The 22416-nt window shown below is 31.1% G+C and overlaps 3 protein-coding genes across 3 annotated transcripts; 2 read left to right on the forward strand and 1 right to left on the reverse strand.

Moving 5' to 3' along the window:
• Nucleotides 1-3418: 3418 nt before the first annotated feature.
• On the forward strand, nucleotides 3419-4586 carry LOC105130386 (NAC domain-containing protein 18-like). Its single transcript, XM_011032870.1, has 3 exons — nucleotides 3419-3739; nucleotides 3964-4223; nucleotides 4323-4586. The coding sequence occupies exons 1-3, from the start codon at nucleotides 3571-3573 to the stop codon at nucleotides 4476-4478; spliced, it is 585 nt and encodes a 194-aa protein (XP_011031172.1). The 5' UTR covers nucleotides 3419-3570; the 3' UTR covers nucleotides 4479-4586.
• A 7975-nt stretch (nucleotides 4587-12561) lies between these two features.
• LOC105130387 (thiamine diphosphate-binding fold (THDP-binding) superfamily protein) lies at nucleotides 12562-16720 on the forward strand. Its single transcript, XM_011032871.1, has 9 exons — nucleotides 12562-13029; nucleotides 13818-13954; nucleotides 14102-14279; nucleotides 14597-14754; nucleotides 14829-14928; nucleotides 15100-15211; nucleotides 15301-15440; nucleotides 15541-15726; nucleotides 16274-16720. The coding sequence occupies exons 1-9, from the start codon at nucleotides 12763-12765 to the stop codon at nucleotides 16439-16441; spliced, it is 1446 nt and encodes a 481-aa protein (XP_011031173.1). The 5' UTR covers nucleotides 12562-12762; the 3' UTR covers nucleotides 16442-16720.
• Nucleotides 16721-17175: 455 nt separating this feature from the next.
• On the reverse strand, nucleotides 17176-21646 carry LOC105130388 (SAL1 phosphatase). The gene is made up of 8 exons (XM_011032872.1): nucleotides 21281-21646; nucleotides 19707-19782; nucleotides 18993-19066; nucleotides 18682-18887; nucleotides 18222-18432; nucleotides 18034-18132; nucleotides 17773-17926; nucleotides 17176-17539 (listed from the first exon to the last, which is right to left on the reverse strand). The coding sequence occupies exons 1-8, from the start codon at nucleotides 21482-21484 to the stop codon at nucleotides 17376-17378; spliced, it is 1188 nt and encodes a 395-aa protein (XP_011031174.1). The 5' UTR covers nucleotides 21485-21646; the 3' UTR covers nucleotides 17176-17375.
• Nucleotides 21647-22416: the final 770 nt, after the last annotated feature.

Genomic DNA, 22416 nt, shown 5'->3' on the forward strand with positions numbered 1-22416 from the left:
GATATTTTTTAATATTTCTTAATAATTTTAATGGTTTGATGTAAAATATAAAAAAATTATTATAAATTTTTAAATAAAAAGCTATTTTAAAAAACTCCATGCATTTCAATCTCAAACATCTTTTCCCTCTCTCTAGTATCTGGTTTTTATCTTAATATTGTCAATACACAACATGTATTCACTCGTATACACCCTTGAAGAACCCTCCTATCATCATTTTGGATCTTTCTAAGATCTGGAGATTGATGTTAAGAAATTAAGACTGTAAGGAACAAAAGGACATATATATATATATATATATATATAAATTATAATAATTGAAACATTGAATTTTCCATTGAATGATGGTAGTTAATCAAATGGAGTAACTTGGGGCGCCTGCGTACTTCACTATTGCTGAGGTCTCTTCTTTTTGCGTATTATGATTCTTTGATAGAAAATGATACAAATTAGGAAAAAAGATAAAAATATAAAAAACATAATAGGTACAATTATACATTTAAGACTTTATTGGAGACATCCTTTAAAATATAAAGATAAATGAGCTCCTTAGGGCATTTTTTATATCAAAATACATATCATTATTTAATTTAAAAACTTAAAGAATAAGGGAAATCTCAAGAATCGTTCTATATTAACTTTATAACATGCATTGATCTATAGTTATTTTATGTTGAATTCGATATACATCAATCATTTTAAATTTTAAGATATTAAATACCTCCAGCACTAAAATATTATATACAAGTACATTTAATTGGACACTTCAAACTTATTTTTTTAATAGTCAAGGAAACATTATTTCATTCAACAAAATCATGGTAGTTTTGTTGAGATGTGGAGTCGCATATGACTCGCACATCCACACAAACTAGCTTCTCAATGTACAAAAACACTAGTCAATAGACCGCATTTTGCAGCGGGTTGGAAAAATAAGATTAATGAAAAAAAAAAGGAATAAGTGTTTTTACCGTGTGTTTTTCCATGAGAAAAATAAATAATTGTATATATCTAATTCAATAAAGTGAAAAATCATATGTGAGAATAAATAAAAATATAATTGTTAACAACAGTTAAAGACTAAATTAAAAAATTAAAAAATATATTCATATAAAACAGTTAAAAAACATTATTAAACCCTCAAAAAAATAAATATATATATCCAATTCAATTAAGTGAAAAATCATGTGAGAATAAATAAATAAAATAATTGTTGACAGCAATTAAAGACAAAATTAAAAAAATAAAAGATATATTTATATAAAACAGTTAAAAAACATTATTAAACTCTCAAAGAATCTATCTATCAACTCTAAAAACCCAAATTCCAATTAAAAAACACAAAATCAACTTGAAACAACTTTCTTCTCTAATTGGATCTATTTTTTTAATAATATAAAAAGGTATAGTTAAAAACATTATTAAACTCTTAAAAAATCTATCTATCAACTCTAAAAATCCAAATTCCAGTTAAAAAACACAAAATCAACCTAAAACAACTTTCTTCTCTAATTGGATCTATTTTTTTAATAATATAAAAAGGTAAAAAAAATACTTTAATTGAGCTCATTGACACTAAAAACAAATATTTGATTGTTAGAATGTAGTGTTTTTTTGTTTTGTGAATTTAAAAATTAAAATATAAACAAAATAAATTAAAGCATAAGCCTCTCAAACTCAAGGGACGAAATTCAATTTTGACAAAAACTTAAGGCAAAAAATAAGGAAATTTTTTTGACAAAATAGTGGTAAAAAAAATCCTCAATTCTTTCCTCAAAGTCAATTTTAGTTCACTTGTTTTAGTTTTTTATTACAAAAAGCATGAGCATCTTTTTCATAAAATTAAGTAGCAAGCCAATGCTAAAATGTATCCATGAGACCTTGCCAAAATGCATCTATGAGACCTTGAGAACCCTCGGTCAAGTTTATAGTGATAAACTATCATATTCAATTGTGAATTAATCTAACATTGAAAAATTGAATTGAAAAAAAAAATTTACATAATTTAAAATGAAAAAACTAAAATTGACATTGTATGAATTAGCAGTGTCAGATATGAATCCAAAATAGATAAAATCTAAATTATTTCAATACACTAATATTAAAAAGAAATTATAAAAAATATAATTTTAAATAAAAAAACACTTTAAAACATCAATTAAAATTTTGGCTCAGCTGGTAAAATCAGCATTTTGTATGAATACATGATAAATGTGTATGGCGTTGGACACTGCGACCATGGTGTAAGGTCATGTCAGTCTTGTAAATGGTCAATGGAGCATTAGCCTGTTTACCGAATTACAGCTAAAATTCTCCACTTCTTTTCGGTGGTGAAAGCTACGCAAGCAGTAGCCATCATGACCACGGCGCAACACTAGCAAGCATCCTCATCTCTAGCTTTTGTAAGACAGAGATACTACACCAATCAAACCTAGACCGCTCACCCCAACCATGGTCATCGTCTCTACTAGAACTAGCCTTCATCTGGGAGCTTCTACAATGGCTTTGTTTAAAAAACTAATATCCAGCACAAAACAATGGAGTTTTGAATTAAAATTTGTTATTTAGTAGCCTGTAATTGTAAAGGACTATATATCTTTAAGAAATAGTCTTAGTATATCACCCCTAATTAAATTCTCTTACAGTTTTATTATAAGCAGGGGTTTTTATACGATCATATATAGATGTATTTATAAGTATAGTATTGTTAACATTAAAAAAAAAAAAAAACTCGTAATAATGGACTTGTTATTGGATCCCACATTTTGATAAATGATCCAATAACTTATAAGCATTCTTATGGTTAACATTAAAAAAAAAAACTCTTAATAATGGACTTATTATTGGATCCCACATTTCAGTAAATGATCCAATAACTTATAAGCATTCTTATTTATTTATTTATTTTAATTTTTCCTGTTATAATTTATTTTTTTTGTAATAGTTTTGGAATGATATTCCTTCAATTTAATAGTTGTAGAATCTACACGACCTGTGTTGACTCCAAGTGGTAGAGTAGCACATTGATATCTATCAGATAGTGTTGAAATCGTCACTCCACTTCCAAGCTACATGCCTGATCTCTTCGATAGATAAATAAATAAATCCAAGGTAGTGTAATGGGATGACATCACGTTGTCATCACATCTTGCTAATATTTTTGAATGGTGATAGCATATTTTTGGGAAAGCAATTAATTAATACATATCACTGTGAAGGGATCATGTCCAACGTGCAATGCCTAATCCATTATTTTCATCACTTAATTGCCTGTTTAAGATAATGAAAATTACCCGACATACCGAATTGCTTTAATTAATTACCTTAATCAATTCATTTAATGTAAAGGCCTCAATTAATCACGCATAATCCATTTGCAGCCGCCTTTTCACCCTTGACCCATATCTAATTCCTGAGTCATAGTGCAGCAATCAGTGTCTTCTCTTCTCACTCATCACGACTATATATGTCAAGGCCATAGGATAGCCACAAGCAGGCATTATCCCGAGTAACTTAGCAAAGAAAACCAAGGTTGCCTTGAGTGTTTTTCTCGGCTTCTGTTGATTAGACATGGGCGATCATGGCTGCAGCGGAAACCTTCCTCCTGGATTTATTTTCAGCCCATCTGATGAAGAGCTCATCCTTCACTTTCTCGATCGCAAGGCCTCTCTCTTACCTTGCCAGCCTGACATCATTCCCGATCTTGGTCTTTATCCTCAGGATCCTTGGCAGCTTGAAGGTAAATAATTAATTTATCCCTATACATCTTGATTGTTCTTTTTTTCTCAACCTTTTCCTTCTTTCTCCTTTGATTTTTCTCCTCATAAGTTATGTATTGCATTCTAGATCAAGCGAAGGTTTATTTTCATTTCCTTATAAACAAAGAGGAAACAAAAAACAAGAGAGTTGCATATATTGGTTCAAAGAAATAGCTAAGTAGTCGCTATCTTTTTGAGTGGACAGGCAGGGCTCTGTCGAGTGAAAACCAGTGGTACTACTTTAGTCGAGTGATGGAGAACCAAGCAACAGGAAATGGGTTTTGGAAGCCATTAGATATTGAAGAGCCTATATTTAGTTCCAGTGCTGGTAAGAAGGTTGGATTAAAGAAATACCTTGTGTACTGCATTGGTCCCGAAGGTGTAGAAACAAATTGGATGATGCAGGAATATCATCTTTGCAGTAGCAAGTCGAGTGGCAAATCCTACAAGAGAAAGCAAAAATTAGTAAGTAAAATCTTTTAGTTTCTTTTTTATATCCACATACGTACATCATCAATTATAACTAATCAATCTAATATTATGATTTTTAATTGTCTGGTGCAGGATTGCAGTAAATGGATCCTATGTCGAGTTTATCAGAGGGAAGGAAGCTGTTCCAGGAGTTCAAACCACAGTGATGATGATGGAACCGAGCTTTCATGCCTTGATGAGATGTTCTTATCAATGGATGATCTTGATGATATAAGTTTTCCAAATTAGTTTTTGAGTATTGTTTCGGCTTATATGTTAATGAATCATGTGTAAACACGCACATCTTAATTTATATGTTTAATTTAGATCAAATTAACAATGTTCTTGGACGTTTTGTTTGTGGGAGACTTGTTCTGTTGTGATGATGTTTCGAAATTCATCATTTTTTTAGTTTTAAAAATATAATGAGGTATTAATATTAATGTCAATTTTCACATACGGAAATCGAGATTCAATTCTTGGTTGTAAGATCTTCGACGCACTATCCGCAAATCTAACTAGCACACAATATTTTATTTTCTAACACGTTGCCTAGTGCCCTGCCACCACTATATTTATGGTCCTGCATGGCTTCCTTTGCTCCCACCATTTCCTGCTTCTAGTTTGGGAAAAACAATCTCTCTTTTTTTTTTAAAAAAAAAAAAAAGTATAATGAGACGTATCCTTGATATTTATTTATCTCATTTATTTCAAGATAATAATTAAATACTATTTTATTATGTACATTAGACTTTTTTTTTAAAAAAAATACTATTTTAAACATATATATACCTAAAAAATATTTATGTATATTTTTTAACGTCTTTTGACCCCCTTGTAGATGTACGGTATCATGCTAGAGCTCGACGTTGTTGCAGGAAATGGAATGAGTGGTGAATCAAAAGGAAGCTTGCTTGCACACGCATCAGAACACCACTATATTGGGTAGCTTTAAATATGGGCCCAATCCCAAAAATAATAAAAAGAAATGGTAAAGCTGATAGATGAAAAGGAGAGGTTTTTGAGGTTTTGTTTATTTATGATAGATTTTTTTTTATTTTTTTAATAAATATAAAATTAAAAAAACACATTTATTAATTGAAAATAAAATATTCTTTATTTTGTTTTTAGTTCCTTGGTTTTCTAGATCCCAAAAACATCAAATCGAATAAAAATAATAATTTTGTTTGCTCCCTCAAGTATTTATGGTCATTTCTTTTTATTATTATTTTTATTTAAATCAAACAATAGATTTATCTTTTGTTTTGAGAAGATATTTTTTAATAAACATGTTTCTAAGTTTTTCTTATTTATTTTTATAATTAATAAATAAAAAAATAAAAAAATAATTTTTTTTTTTAGAATTAATAAATAAAAAAAAAAATTTAAAAATAAACACGATTATTTCCACATCATTTTAAAAGTTTAGATCACCAAAAACCTATTGAATTTGAAGTAAACATGCACCCATGAATACTCCGTTCACGATTATTTTTTAAAAATGATGATTTTAATAGTTTAGATCACCAAAAATCTATTGAATTTCAAGTAAACATGCACCCATGAATACTCCGTTGAAAATCATATCAATTTAAAAGTTTAAGTTGTTATATAAAATTTTAGGATATGATTTATATTATTTTCTAACATATTCCTTTAAAAAAAAACTTTTTGAGTTTGAAATTTACATATATTTACACTACTTTGTATTTAATTTTTATCAAATAAATAAAGATGTTATGATTCAAATTTATGACCGTTTGGTCATCAAAGCTCTGATGCCATATTAAAAAACAAAATTCAACCCAATAACTTAAGTTTTTAAATAAAATTTTAAAATATAATTTATATTATTCTCTAACAATTTTTATATTAATTATTATAACAAAATTCTATCAAACAATATCCAACTTACATACTCCCTAAACAATAAGTAGCTAATGAAAAAAATCAAATTATAATTTATTTTCAAACTAGAGGAGGACATAAATTCTCTTATGCTCAATTTATAGAGAATTACAATTAAAACAAAATTGAAAGAAATATTTTTGGCATATTTTGAAACAAAATAGAAATAAGTTTCAATTGGCTATCATTATTTGTACCGGCCAGCCACTTACTTTGAATTCAGGAAAGGGCTCAATTTAAATGTCCAACCACCAAGTCGCCGGCCACAATAAAAAAATCTTGTTTCTATATGTTTGGATTCAGATAATTATAATTAGGGATGCGTCCATTGCCTGCTCCGAAAGGTGGGAAGACAATTACCTTGTTGAAATAAAGTAGAAACAAACAAAAATAATATTCGAAGAAGTTTATAACCAGAGACAAGATGTTTAATATCCTCATGATATTGCCGGAGGAAAATCATCAAGAGAAGAAACAAAGTACTAAATAATTATATAATTTGTATTTTAAAATTCACGTAATAATTCAAGATTTTATATAAGATTGTTATATTACATGGTATTAAAATTTTGATAATTAAATAATCATGAGTTTAAATATTATAATATTTATTTTATTTGATAAAAGTTAAACATAAAAATATGTAAGTCTATGCAAGTTTTAAAATTAAAAGATTGTTATTTAAAAAAATATATTAAATTTTTTTATAAATTATAACATGAGATTTTACTTCTTATTTTTAAATTAAAATATTTATATATAAATAATTTACCTCAATTATAATATTTACCAAATTAAAATTAAAACTCATATAGAAATAAATTATAGCTGTTAAGCATGACTTGATTTAACAAGTTTACTTATGAAATTTGGGATCTAAAACTTGATTTGTTTATGAATTTTTAATTGAATTGAATGAGATATTAACCTAAATAACTTAACTAATTTTTTAATAATTCGGTTAAACTTACTCAACCTAGTTGAATCAACATAAAAAAAATATAACAATATTTTAAAAAAAATAATTGATTCATGTTAACACTGTAATCAGCATGTTAACACAATAATTAAATAACCCATGTCATTTTCCAGGTTAGTCTAAGAGATTAGTTTGATAACCATAAGAAGAACAGGCAGAGCAACATAGTTAATTAGAATATGTGCAACAATGGTGAAGGACCTCATGAATCATGATGAACTAGCTAGCACGCATATACATTTTTGTAAAAAAAAAAGTTTTATGTCAAGATTTATGTACCTTTATTACATTTCACGAAGTGATGCATGCTGCTTCAGTCGGCAAAGAAGCCTTTGGTGGCCTGTGAAGGCATTTATCATCCTGTGTCTGTTTATTCTTGAACTTCTCATCTTCGAAACCTATCCAGTGAAATACATTATTGATCAAAACTCCTGGTTTCACCACTGGCAAATGGGTAGTGTTCTGTAAAACCTTCCAGGATCCGGAATCGTAAGGATCCACCTTCAGGTATAGCGAGTATTTCACATCTGAAATCACAAATTGAAATTTCAGAATCGAAAAGGTGAACTAGTTTGTACTCTGTGATTGTATTCCTGCTGTAATAACAGCTGCTTTGTACTTTTTAATGATCGGTTTTGTAGCCAGTTCACACAATATGATGAGAAGGAGATTTTGCTGTAGATTGCCAGCCATTCTTTGCCTAGCCTAACCTAGCAATCAGAAAATATATGGCAATTTCTCTATCTCTTTGTTATCGCTTTTTTTTCCTGCACATGTTATTCTTCTTTGTTCAGATTCGGCTTTTCGATTCCCCTTTGCCGTTCGGATTTTTAGTGTTTGATTTCACCTTTTAATTTTCAATATTGACTTAATCTCTGTGCTTCGAAGCTAATTTAGAAATCATCATGGATCTCTTTCTCCTCTACATTTAGAGATCCTGCCTGACTAGACCAGTTTATCAGTCAAAACCGATTGGATGGATTGATATTTTCGATGAGCTTTTTCAGGTTTCCTCAGCTATATATATTCTAATGTTCCAGACTGGCTTCTATAGTTTTTGCATTGAAAATCATAGCTTTCCTTTCCCTTCTCCTTGCGTGTTCAATGATATGTTTGATTACAAAGAAAACCAGAGAAAAGCAATGTCATTGAACGTGTCGAAGCCCTTAAACAGGCATCATTGAACATACTTAAATTAGTTTTAAGAATTTCCAGACAACATTGTCTTGTTAATTGCTGGTTTTAGTCACACCTGCACTTGTCCTGCAGCATGCTGCGTATGTATTCATTCTTTCGAGACCAAAACTGAAATGGTGATTGTGTCATCGGGTTTACCTTGGGGTGGGATGGGCAGTGCAGTGATCAAGTTTAGTGACTCGCACCTTTTGATTTACGCACAGGTTTTTTTCCTTGAAATATTGTTATTTTTATTCATTTCTTGAGCTCAGAGTATATGCTTAAACAAGTACTTTATTCCTTGTTATTGCTTTTCAGATTACTAACTAAAATCAAGCCTCTTGAAATGAGATTAAAATTCGGCACTCGTTTCGCAGAAAGATTCTGATAATGGAGGTGAATTTTCTGAAAAATTGATTCCCGTAAGGTTAAGTAGGCTTATATCAATAACTTCAACGTGCATCTTGTTATCACTGTTTCTTTTTCTTTTTTTGAAGAATTTAATTTTTCTATTCATTATTATTAGGCTTTTTAGTTTTTTTATTTGAGGAAAATAATTTTTAGATCATTTGTTAGCATTATGTTGTGGTCACGTCAAATTTTGTTAATGTAAACAAAAATATTCATGCATTTTTGCTGATGTTTTTTATAATACAAAAAAATTTCAAATCATGTGGAGACTAATTTAATGCTACTCAATCAATTTGGTAAATCTAAAGACAACTTAGACAACATGCAAAAACGTAATTTGACTTAAAATAAATATTAAATATGAGATTTTTTTTATATATAAATATTGAGATTCCAACATATTAGTTTAATTTGGGTCAATCAAAGTTAACTTGTCAATTTGCTTGCCAACTTATGAGATCATAATAAACTCATGAAAAATAAAATAAAATAAATTATGAAGCTCAAATTTCAATAAATAAAATATTAAAGGATTAAATTTTAAAAAATCAATTAAAAATAGAACAAAAAATAACTTGATTCAACTAGGGTTAACCTGTGACTTGGGTCATGAGACCGAAATAACTTATAGAAAGAAAATTAAAATAAATTATAAAGAAAAATTTGCAATCAACTTAGTATTGAAAGATAAATTTAAAAAAAAAATATAAAAACAACTTAAGTTAACCCACTAAATCATGACTCGAATCAAAAGCAAGAATAACCTCACAAAAAGCCAATTGAAACAAATAATAAAGTTTATTTCTCATTCAAACTTAATGTTAAAAAATAAAATTACAAAAAAAAATCAATTAAAAAAATTAAAAAAATCAAGTCAATTAAGTTAACTTTTCAAATTTATAATTTAGATCATGAGACTAAAACCACCTCATAAAAAATAAAATGAAAAAAATTATAATGTTTAGTCTCTAATAAATTTAATGTCAAATAATAAAATTAAAATTGAAGAAATCAATTAAAAAACAAATAAAAAAACAACTCAATTTAATCTAAACTAATTAGCTAAACTTATAAACTATGTTATGAGATAAGGATAACCTTATAAAAAGTAAACTGTTATAAATCATAAAGTCTGATTTTCAATTAACTTAATGTTAAAGGATAAATTTAAAGAAAAAAACAATTAGAAAAAAAAAGAAAAAAACACAAGTCAATTGAGTTAGCTTGTCAAACTCACTTTCCAGATTATAATACTAAGATAAACTCATAAAAAGTAATTTAAAAATAATTATGAAATTTATTTTTTTATAAATATAATGTTGAAGGATAAAATAAAAAAAAATAAAAAAAATATTATTCAAGTGAATAATAACTTATGAGGAGAGGTATAATAAAATTAATTTTTTTAAAATTTTTTATTAATATTATTTTTTTAGTTATATTTACATTTTTTTTTTTGAAGAATCTAATTTTTTTATTCATTATTATTAGGCTTTTTAGTTTTTTTATTTGAGGAAAATAATTTTTAGATTATTTGTTAGCATTATGTTGTGGGTCATGTTAAATTTTGTTAATGTAAAAAAAAATATTCATGCATTTTTGTTGATTTTTTTTTAATACGACTCAGCCACCTTGGTGAATCTAAAAGTAACTTGGACGACATTCAAAAACGTAATTTGATTTAAAATAAATATTAAATATGATATTTTTATATATATATAAATATTGAGATTCCAACATATTAGTTTAATTTGGATCAATCAAAATTAACTTGTCAATCTGTTTGCCAACTCATGAGATCATAATAAATTCATAAAAAATAAATCAAAATAAATTATGAAACTCAAATTTCAATAAATCAAATATTGAAGGATTAAATTTAAAAATAGAACAAAAAATAACTTGATTCAACTAGGATTAACATGTGACTTGGGTCATGAGACCAAAATAATTTATAGAAAAAAATTAAAATAAATTATGAAGAAAAATTTGCAATCAACTTAGTGTTGAAAGATAAATTTGAAAAAAAATATAAAAATAACTCAAGTTAACCCGCTAAATCATGACTCGAATCAAAAGCAAGAATAACCTCACAAAAAACCAACTGAAACAAATAATAAAGTTTAATTCTCATTCAAATTTAACGTTAAAAAATGAAATTATAAAAAAATCAATTAGAAAAATTTAAAAAGTCAAGTCAGTTAAGTTAAATTTTTAAATTTGTGATTTAGATCATGAAACTAAAACCACCTCATAAAAAATAAAATGAAAAAAATTATAATGTCCAGTCTCTAATAAATTTAATGTTGAATGATAAAATTAAAATTGAAAAAATCAATTAAAAAATAAATAAAAAAACAACTCAATTCAATCTAAGCTAATTAGCTAAACTTATGAACTGTGTTATCAGATGAGGATAACTTTATAAAAAGTAAACTGTAATAAATCATAAAGTCTGATTTTCAATAACTTAATATTAAAGGATAAATTAAAAAAAATAATTAGAAAAAAAAAGAAAAAAACTCGAATCAATCGAGTTAGCTTGTCAAACTCGCGATCCAAGTTATAATACTAAGATAAACTTATAAAAAGTAATTTAAAAATAATTATGAAACTTAATCTTTTATAAATATAATGTTGAAGGATAAAATAAAAAAAATAAAAAAAAATATTATTGTATTTTTTATAAATATAAGTGAATAATAAGAGGGCTACAATAAAATTAATTTTTTTTAAATTTTTTGTTAATATTATTTTTTTAGTTATATTTACATAAAGAATTGCAATAGATTTTTAGTAAGTGAGACTTGGAGACTTAAATGAATGAGCATGAAGTATTTTGAGATTCTCCTCATGATCATGATGCTTTTGTATCTTTTGTTATCTCCTACATCAATCAATCGCTATCAAAATATAACGATATTTTCTAGTGGTGGACACACAAAAGTATCATTGATTTTTTGACCGGAAAGAGTGATGTAATTTTTTTTTTTTGAGAAAATAAATAATTTTTAATTATTTCTAAAAACTATTATAGTTTTTTATTTTATTTTATATCCATTGTTAATAATAGGGTTTTCGTAGTATCCTTTTTGGCATATGAAGCTTTAATAAATAAACAACAAATATTTTAAAAATCTTCCGATAATTATAATATTCCTGGTGTTCGAAGATCTTGACCTGTAATAAAACTCATCATCTCCGCCGGCCTCAAGTCGATATTCACCAATGCTGTCTTTCGAATGAAAAGATGCCGTCGGTAACCGAAGTTGGTGCGCGCGCTCGGATTACAATGCAGAACAGATTCTTTCCATGAAGAAAATAAACCAAAGCATGCCGTGAAGCCTTCTCCTTCGAAAGAAGTTTCTTTTCTTTTCTCTGAGCAAACTCGACAGAAGTTTCTTTTCTTTTCTCTGAGCAAACGAGGGGGGAATATGCCGGCACAGAGTCATGATTCCTCTGCCGGCACCGATGTTTACCCTTGTGAGAGTAGTCTGAATTGAACACGGATTTTCCCTCATGTGCTTCGTGTTTAGCGCAGACCTGAACCTGCATATTTTGAGTTTTTACAGCTAGTTTTTGCAGGATTTTTGGGATGAGTTTTTATACAAACTCAGCTTCAAGGCACAGCAAAGAAAGAAAAAATGATCAAGAAAAATATAACTTGAATTGAATTTTAATGAACAATTTGTTATTAATATTATTATTTTCGTATTATTTATATAATAATTAAGAAATTATTAAAAAAAAAAAAAGGAAAGAAAATTAATACCATTAAAGTAATGTTAAAGGATATACTTGATTGAGATTTTTTAATAAAAAAAGGACCATATTATTTAATATCACAAAGCAGACAAACCAATATGGATTTTTTAAATCACACACGTAACTGAATGGCAATGGCTTACACGTAAGGCAGCAATGTCATCAACGACCAACCATCTCCCTATCATGTTTCCCTGTTCAATTCTCCTCTCTTTAATTACAACAATACTCCCAAACCTCTCCCCCCCCTTTCTTTCTCTCTCTAAGAACAACCGTACTTAACTCTTTGGTTTCATGGCAGTGTGTGTGAGACAATCAAGAAACAATATCATCAACCATGTGAAATCAAAGATGGGTTTGATGGGTCTCACTAACTTGAGTTCTTCCGTGTCATCTTTGAACAATGATCACAGTACACTATCTACAGTTTCATTTGCTAAAGATTTGAGGACTCAAAGTTCATTTTTTGAAAACAAGCCGACCCTTTATAGGACTCGGCGTTTTGAGTCCACTAAACCTCATCAAAGGTCTGGGGTGCACAGTAATGGGGCCTACAGTCAGGTATTATAGACCATAATTGTTATGTGATTGTTATGCTTGTTAGTGATGATGGATTTTTAGATAGAGTAAATTTTCGGGAGATAATTATTGGAATGCATGGATTTGATGCTCAGTTATGTCTTGCTTTTGTTTGTTGTTGAATTACTAGATTTAGCTGGGAGTTGATTTTGAGTGATGATATGTAAGGAAATGTAATGTGATTGATGATATTGTGCACAATGGCCTCAAATTTGTGAGGGGGGCATTGGTTTTATGATAAAGTATAGGGTACTCAGTTTCTTAGCTAATTCTGATACTATCTTATTGGTTATGATTTTAATTTTTGATGACTGCTGGGTTTGTAGCACAACAATTGCCAAGAAAGAAAATAAAGAAATATTAATATTTACATTTAATAACCAGCAGTAATTAATGATTCATCATCTTTGTTGGAGATCATTTTCATCAAATCTCAACGTGTTTCTGCTATTAAGTTTTCAAAATAATCATTGTTAGACTACTGCCTTATGGGTGATGATTATTGTTAGATGCCCTGCAGCAGGAGAAAATGAAGTGGCATTTGATTGACTTAAGATGCATCGGTTAAACTTTTATTACTGCAATGACTTTCATATAGAACTTTTAACATATATTTTAGAACAGACTGAGAACAATAATTATGTAATTTACTTAGAATTAGGATGTGTCTATGTAGTGCTTCGAATTAGGCTGCTGGTTGGATGAGTATGATTGTGTTTTTGTGAGCACGAACCTGTATATATACTCATCAAAGCTCCCTTTTATTGTAGTTTTTGGATTTCCCAGGGGGACAGGTTGCATTCACCACTGAAATGAGATTTATATCTGAATCTCCCAAGGAGAGGATTCCCTGCTACCGTGTTCTTGATGATGATGGTCAGCTGATACAGGGCAGCATCGATGTTGGGTAATTCTTTTTACCTCTCGGCTCCCATCCTTCTCTTCCTGGTCCTCCCTCCTCTGGCAAAAGGAATGGTGTTTTTGTTTTTTTCCTTTTCATATCTTATTGAATGGAAGGAAAGAGCCTCACAGGCTATTGTTTAAAATAGGTCAGTAAGGAAATTGCTGTAAAGATGTACAGTGACATGGCTACTCTTCAAACCATGGACACTATCTTCTATGAAGCCCAGAGGCAAGGAAGAATTTCATTCTATCTGACTACAATTGGAGAAGAGGCCATTAATATTGCATCAGCAGCAGCTCTTACAATTGATGATTTTGTTGTCCCACAGGTTACACGCACATTCGTACATGTTTACTTCCTCACCATCTTCTCCAGCATCACCCCAACCCTCCTTTACTCGCACACACATAAACATACTCACTCTAACAATCAAAACATGTGCCCGCAAGCATAATATAGAACATGGAAGGTTTCTTTATACTTGTTAGGTTTTACAAATCTAGATTGAATTTGGCTGAGTTCTTTTCCTTCTTTTTCTAATGTGAATGTGAATCTCCATCCCCTTGTAAGTGCTGGCAATTGCCTTAACTAGCAAGCCCAACACAATCTGGTAAAAGAAAATGACTCATTTTCTATACATTGCAGTACAGGGAACCTGGAGTCCTGTTATGGCGTGGTTTTACCCTTCAACAATTTGCAAATCAGTGTTTCAGTAACAAAGGTGATGATTGCAGAGGCAGGCAGATGCCTATCCATTATGGATCAAAAAAGCTTAATTACTTTACAGTAGCATCGACAATTGCGTAAGATAATAAAACTTTGGTGCTAGTTGTATGACACTTTTTCTGAGTAATTAATTTTTTCTTGTTTCCATCAGTTCGCAACTTCCGCATGCAGTCGGTCTTGCATATTCTCTTAAAATGGATGGAAAAGATGCATGTGCGGTGACTTATTTTGGTGATGGTGGCTCAAGTGAGGTTTGTGTCTTTTCATTTTAGGGTTTAGTATGATAGACTGCCACTACAAATGCTACAAAAGGGACAACAGAATGATTCCGCTTCACTTGCTTCTAAGAAATTGTGAATCTATTAATCCCAAGGGATTATGCTTTTGTTTGTCATTTTTCCTAACCGGTCAAGCATTTTTAGGGAGATTTTCATGCCGCTTTAAATTTTGCGGCAGTCATGGAGGCCCCAGTTTTATTTATCTGTCGGAACAATGGATGGGCTATTAGTACTCCTACTTCAGACCAGTTCCGAAGTACTCTCCTTTTCTCAGAATTTGACTATTCAAAGCATAAACTGTTTCTATGTCTAAATGTTATCTTGTGTCACTCCACATTTTGGCAGGTGATGGCATTGTTGTCAGAGGGGAGGCTTATGGAGTGCGAAGTATACGTGTAGATGGTAATGATACTCTTGCCTTGTATAGTACTGTTCGTGCTGCTCGTGAAATGGCTATACGTGAACAAAGACCAATCTTAGTTGAGGTAGAAAGACAACTGCTTTTCCACTTTTGAACCATTTTTTGGGTTTACTTTGAAATTTCTCTTGCAATTTCAGTGTTTCTTTTGATCCTTCTCTCATCAGGCTCTGACATATCGAGTGGGACACCACTCCACATCAGATGATTCCACCAAGTATCGCCCAGTTGATGAAATTGAGTTGTGGAGATCAGCAAGAGACCCTATTACTAGATTCCGAAAATGGATAGAAAGCAATGGTTGGTGGAGTGGTGAAGCTGAGTCAGAGCTTCGAAGCAATGTGAGGAAGCAGGTAAAACTTGTTTGTTTGAACTGAAATAAAGTTGCTGAAACTCTATACCGAACTTCCATGTCAAAGTTTGCATACGTTCTCCAAGTTGATGAACTATCAGCAACTTAGTTGTTCACTTAGTGGCACAACAAAGCAGCATTTGTTCTTAACCAAAGAAAAGGATCAAGTGACAGTATTTCCTGGGATCATGGTGGTCCCAGAAGCATTCTTAAAAAGAATCTTGAAACTGGAGCACTTTGCAATTTAAATTCACCAATTTCAATGATCTGGGGAAACTAAGCTGACTCCTTACGCCTACAATTTTCCACAAAATGTGTTAGATATTATATACAGAATATAGAGCACCTAATGATAAGTGATGTATTCTTACTTTGTAATATTTGCAATAATATTCATGTAAATTATCTATAACACATCATTGAGAAAAATTGGATAACATTTTTTCTTTAAGGGTAGTCTCTTGGAACTCGTATAATTTTGTTGTTTGATATGAAAGTTTATGCATTTCTCGATGATGTTTTCCCAACTCTTAACAATCTTGTAACAGCTATTAGATGCAATTCAAGTAGCAGAGAGAACAGAGAAACCTCCACTTGCGGACATTTTCACGGATGTGTATGATGTTCCCCCCTCCAACCTCAGCGAGCAAGAGAAATGGCTTAGAGAGACCATCAAGATACACCCACAAGATTACCCATCTGACTTTCCTCTGTAAACTTGTTCAATTATTAAAGTTCCCCATCAACTGTGAATAAAACTGATCTTTCATCAGGGTTTGATTCTGCCCTTGAATTGATTAGTTAGGACAGCTATATAGTTATTAGATCTCGTGGTGTGGTGAAATGCAAGATCCACATGTCCGTGAGCTCGTCAATGGAGCATGAATCTATTCAATCCGGTGAATGGTTTGTGGAATTATTGTCTTGTTCAGAAAGGAACTCAAATCTTGTGCTGATTCCATTTCCATTACGCGGGAAACTTGAATTTAAAGCAAGAATATTTGGCTTTGCAACACAATTTTGCTTCACTGTCTAACCACAACCGCAATTACACAATTATCACTAATCTAACAGCATTACATGTTGGTTTAAAGAGGCTATTATGAGCAGGGTATCAGGTCAGCTATCTAAGCATTGAGCTACCTCCTACTTGCAGCTGAATAACATACATGCACGGGATTTCATGGTTCTGAGTGGAGTGGAGATAGATATGAGTTGACCATTTGCACAATGTTCGAAGGAAACTATTGATGAATTCTTGTTTGCCCCGTTCTGCAGGGAGCTCTATCTTGGAGGCTGGGATCGATCTGAACCTGTCTAAATTCAGGGAAAAGCCTTTCATGTTTTCATAAAGAAAAATGGCAGGCATACACATCAATTCTAAATAATGATCATTTTGTCAAGGCCAAAAAATAGCTGACAAATATAAAGGTGGCAAAACGTCAAGCTCTTGGAACCCTAATTTTTTGCAGCTTAGAAGCATCGCATTCATATAATTGCTAAGCATCAGATAATATATTTGGATTTTTAAATAGCAAGAGTTTCGTGCCCAGCAGACATTGGGCAAACATTAGAGATTCAAAATGTAAAGATGATTCAACTTGCTAAACAACTTAGCAAAGGAGAAGACAATCATTCATCAGGAAAGAATCACAACGATGAAACTTTCTCCTCTATGGATTCTCTAACAGCCTTTAAAAGTGATGGCATCAACTTCTGATTAGTAACAATGATGCCTGTGTCAAGATCCAGGTATCTTCCTTTTGAAAAATCCAAGGGGTTCCCTGCAGCATCAGTGACAACTCCCCCAGCTTCTGCAGATGTCATTTGACAACACATAATGTAAACAAGGTGTTGATTCAAATTTTATCCAAAAATTCAAGCACTAAAGGCCTATGATAATATGAAATACCTACACAAATTAGGACACATATGTTAGAGGAAAGCAGTTATTCTGAAGCTCTACAAATTATGGCTACTTCTGTCCTTAACCTGACTTTGGTGCGTGTGACCATAAAAAATAATGGCAAGTGAATATTTTCTATACCTGCGACCACTATGTATCCAGCAGCATGATCCCATATTTTTTCACGGTAACCTTTATGTGGAAATCGCAAGTATATGACCCCATCTCCTCTAGACAGAGCGCCATACTTTGCTTGGCTATCAATTCTAACTGGTGGTGCTTTGACACCAAGTTTCTGTCCAGAAATTAAACATTCAGAATTTTGCAACTAATTTTCTTTTTTTCTTTTTTTGGAAGAAAGTGATAGAGGGAGGGTTGTGGTAGCATGGAGAGTGGTCATACTTTGGCAATAGAACTGGATAAATCATGCATGGAGTGTGCTGCTTCATATGATTCAAAGAATGATGCTTCTTCAGGATTGTCAATAGAGCTGACTTGCACCTGCACGATACCAAGAAGACATTTGATACAGATCATAGACAACCATGGGAATACATGTCATCTGGAAATAATATATCTAGTGCACTGACCTTCACTGCTGAAGAGCTATCCAGTGAATGCACGTAAGTTCCACCACCAACTACAGAGAAGAAAAGGCAACCAACTTCACCAGGCAAGGAATGCTGAGAGCCACCAGCAATAGAAGTTAATGGAAGATTAGGACAAGCCAAGACACCCAACACTACCGTCCCTTCATCTAGCAATGCTAAAGCTATTGCATATTGATCTCCTCTTAAGAACCTATATAAAATTCCATTAGCATGATTTAATTTGCCATAGCGAGTTCATTGAGCAAATAAAAGAGGAAAATGACAGCCTTGCAAAAAAAAGGTGCACATTCAATCGAAAGCATGTATGTTGTAGTTAAGAAGCACAACTTCATCCTATTATGGTGTTGTGGATGCCCACTTCTCACATTGAAAAAAATCATGGTAGCATATGCTTTTACAGCAGAGTCATTCATTTCAAAAACCAAGTTTCAAAACTCACCCTTTAGTACCATCTATAGGATCCAGAACCCAGTGTCGGCCTCGAGAACCACCTTCAGATTTGCCACAGTCAATGGCCTTGACAACATCATCCGTGGATAAAGTAGAATCACTATATGATCCATCACTAGCTAGAATATCATTAACAAGTTTTGTAATGCGCTCTAGAGTTTCCTGGGCACCATCCTTGCGGAGATCTTCCGAATCCTAGAAATATTCCCCAAAAGTTATGTTAGTGAATTTGATATATAAACAATGAAAGCAAAAAGCTTCTGCATGTACTAGAAAAATTCTAAAATTCCAACCATTTACCTCCTCAGCCACTAATGAAAATAGTTCAGAAGGAAGCTCCCTCTGCAGAACATAACTAACTAGTGCCTGAGAGCCTAGAATCAAAGGAAAGTGTCAAAAAGGGTTATTAACTGCAGTTTTTGTACCAACCTTAAAAGCTGAAAGAAATATATTAAGAAAATAAATTATCCACAGCATAAACATCTAACAAAAGGCTTTGTTCCAAAAACTGAAAAATGGAGAAAACTCAACTAAAACCCAATGCGTTGAGACTGTAGAAGCAAGACATTCACATATTTACTAGAAGAGAATCATTACAATTAAATGTGGTTCTCATTCACAATACAACTTCAAAGCAGATAAGAAGTAGCATATGTCAAGGTGAAAAACCACTCATAGATAGTAAACCACAACCATCCATAGTAATCAATTGGATTCTAACAAATGGATACATCCCAGCGTCTAAAATTGGCACACGAAAATAGAAAATAAACTTAATTATAGCTTGTCACTTGTCTTTCTGAAATTACAGACATAGCTTTAGCAAATATAACATCCTATGGTAAAAAGGAAAAAAGAAAAAAGCCGACTGTATAAATCATCACGCTATTGACTAAAAAGCATTTTTAAGCTTCTGAAAAAAAAAAAAAAGGTCTATGATTATATAAGTGGAAGGAAAAACAAAGGGTAATGCACATAAGCAACATAATTTCATAGGATTGTTTAGCAACAAACCATAATCAGCAACTGTGACGGGACTTTTATCTGATTTTGATTGGACATCTGATTGCAAAATAGCTTTTTGCACCTTCTGAAGGAAAGCAAAAATATTTGAAATCAGTTATAGATAACAAGAAAAGATATCCTTATACAAGCTATCTAAAAAACTTGTGGCCCAGATGCAAAATGACAGATCATCTACTCTGAAAGGGGATAAAATCATGTTAACAAGATATAGTTTAAAAAAGGAAACAATTAATCACAAGGTGACAAACAAATGCCACAAAAATCTAGTTTCATTGGTCCGAAAGGGGACAAAAATTATACAGAACACGCACATGAAACAAAAACATAAATAAGCAAATAAAACCTTAGGATGTGATTATTTATCAATTCAAGTCCAACATCATGGGAATAATCTAAGAGAATCGATTACTTGGGGGGGTGGGGTGGGGTATATGCTTAAAGCACTTAAGGTGTATTTTCAGTATGCAAAAGTCAAATTGTACCTCCAGGCAAACATTTTGCCAAATCCTAAATTTAATCTCCACATGCAAAAAAAGAAGTTAGAGGGTAATACAGGTTCATAATGCATTCAAAATTGCACTAAATGGAAACTAAATGACCAGAATGAAGACAGGCAATGTTCTTAAGTATTTCAATTTTGAGTATATTAGAGTACGACAATTGCACTTGATATATCAAATATCTAGCACACCAAAGCTGTGTAGCATGAGAAATGATAGTGGCCAAGTGGGAAACCTCACTTTGCAGACCGATACATCTTGTCCTTATAAAACACTTTTATAGGTCTCTCCTCATTATTTCCATTGAGAGTGCTATGCACAAAAGGGTCTATCTTCAGTATAATTCAATCACATCAACGACTGACACCATTTACCAACATATCTTCGAGTATCCTTCACCACACTGCATTTGTTACGATTTCCACTGAAAACCATGTACAATTTTCTTGAAATCACCAGCAACGGTAGTTTATATATTGGTGAATATTTTTGTCCCACAAAAACACCTCATCTCAATGGAAGATGAGAATCTGTTGCCCGCAAAATGTATAATAAAAGGCATCAGAAAAGCTAACTCCCACTAACTGTAGCATGCTTTCCATTCAACCATCTCCATCTCTTCCTTTTTCCCCCCTTTCAGTCATCCATCCAAAATTTCTCTAAACAAAATAAAAATGATCACAAGAAACAAAGTTTTAACCAGAAAATAAACACCAAATTCACCACAAGAGTAAAAACATAATCAAGATTCTGGGTCATGCTCCAATTAAAGAACTTTATACCCCCCAAACCCACCACACAACAACAACAGATATAAACCAAAAAGATAATAAAAAAAAATGGATTTCAAAATTTTCAAAATGAGGGCATCACTCAAACAACAAATTCAGCATCTGGGTCATGCTCAAATAAAGATCTCACACTCCAAAACCAACCAACACAATCTTTCAACAACGAAAAACACCATACAAAAAATCCAAACACACCCAATCTCAGAACAACGTACCCTCTAGGCGTACACAAACAAAGAAAAACAGGAAGAGGCAAAGAAAGGGACCGTGCCTGGCAGAGTCGGGCAGCGAGAGAGGCAGCTTTCTTGGCAGCAGAAAGTTCTTTATCGTAAGACATCGAAGAAAATGCTGTTAAAATAGAGGGTTTCGTTTTGGTTTTGTTGGAGAGAAAGAGTAGAGGAGAGGAAACAAGAAAAAGGTTTGTTGTGGTAGTGATTTTGGGTTTCGCAATAATGCTTACAAAATTTATGGACATCCCTGGTAGATGGTCGATCCCTGCTCGCTCCTATTTCTTTATCTTGTCTCTGCTCAATATTAATAAGACAGTAGTTTGGTTGGTGTGCATGAGTGGTAACCACACGACGACCATGGTTGTGTTTTGTATAATTGTAGCATACTTGTAACAGATCATGTCGGATAACCTTGAGTCAAAGATTAACATATTTGAGTTATATCGTAATAACAATCAATCTTCTTCTTAATTTCTAAATTAAGTTTTTAGAATATATTTTTATATTAGAAAGTGGGCAGAATTTTTAACATGAAAATGGATTGCAAACCGTAAAAATTGTCTTATGGTACTTTAAAAAAAAAATTAGATTCAAGTTTTAAAAGTTGTTATAAACTTTAGGTAATCCTACGATATTTCTCTTCATCGAACCAAAAAAATGGAGTAGAAAAACCATTCCTTTACTTCAATGAAAAAAACATTATGGAGATTTCTTATCTATTCATTTATTTTTTATTTAGTAAGTTATTTTTAAATTAACCTATAATCAATCAAAACAAAATTAAACATTGTAACTCCTAATCATTACATTATTTATTAAAATGATATAATACTGATTTAGCCTCTTCACGGAATTAAAAAAAAAAATCAGTACTAGCTATTAATATGATCTATTTATTATTATTAAATTAACTAGGACTAAGTAAATATTTTTTTTAATTACATAATAAAACGATGAAAATATTTTTAAATATAAAAAATATAAACCTAACATAACAAAATATTTTTGTATTTTTACGACGATTATTTTGTTATTTTAATTTTAGATGAGAAAATTTTTTATATTTAATCAAATATAAAATTAATAAACAATTAAAATATACAATAAAACTATAAAAATAAACAAAAAATTAAAACATAGTCAAAATCTTTCCTTTAATACCAATATAAAGTTACCC

This window comes from Populus euphratica, unplaced genomic scaffold (genome assembly GCF_000495115.2).
Source record: "Populus euphratica unplaced genomic scaffold, PopEup_1.0 scaffold45.1, whole genome shotgun sequence".
Taxonomy (NCBI): Eukaryota; Viridiplantae; Streptophyta; class Magnoliopsida; order Malpighiales; family Salicaceae; genus Populus; species Populus euphratica.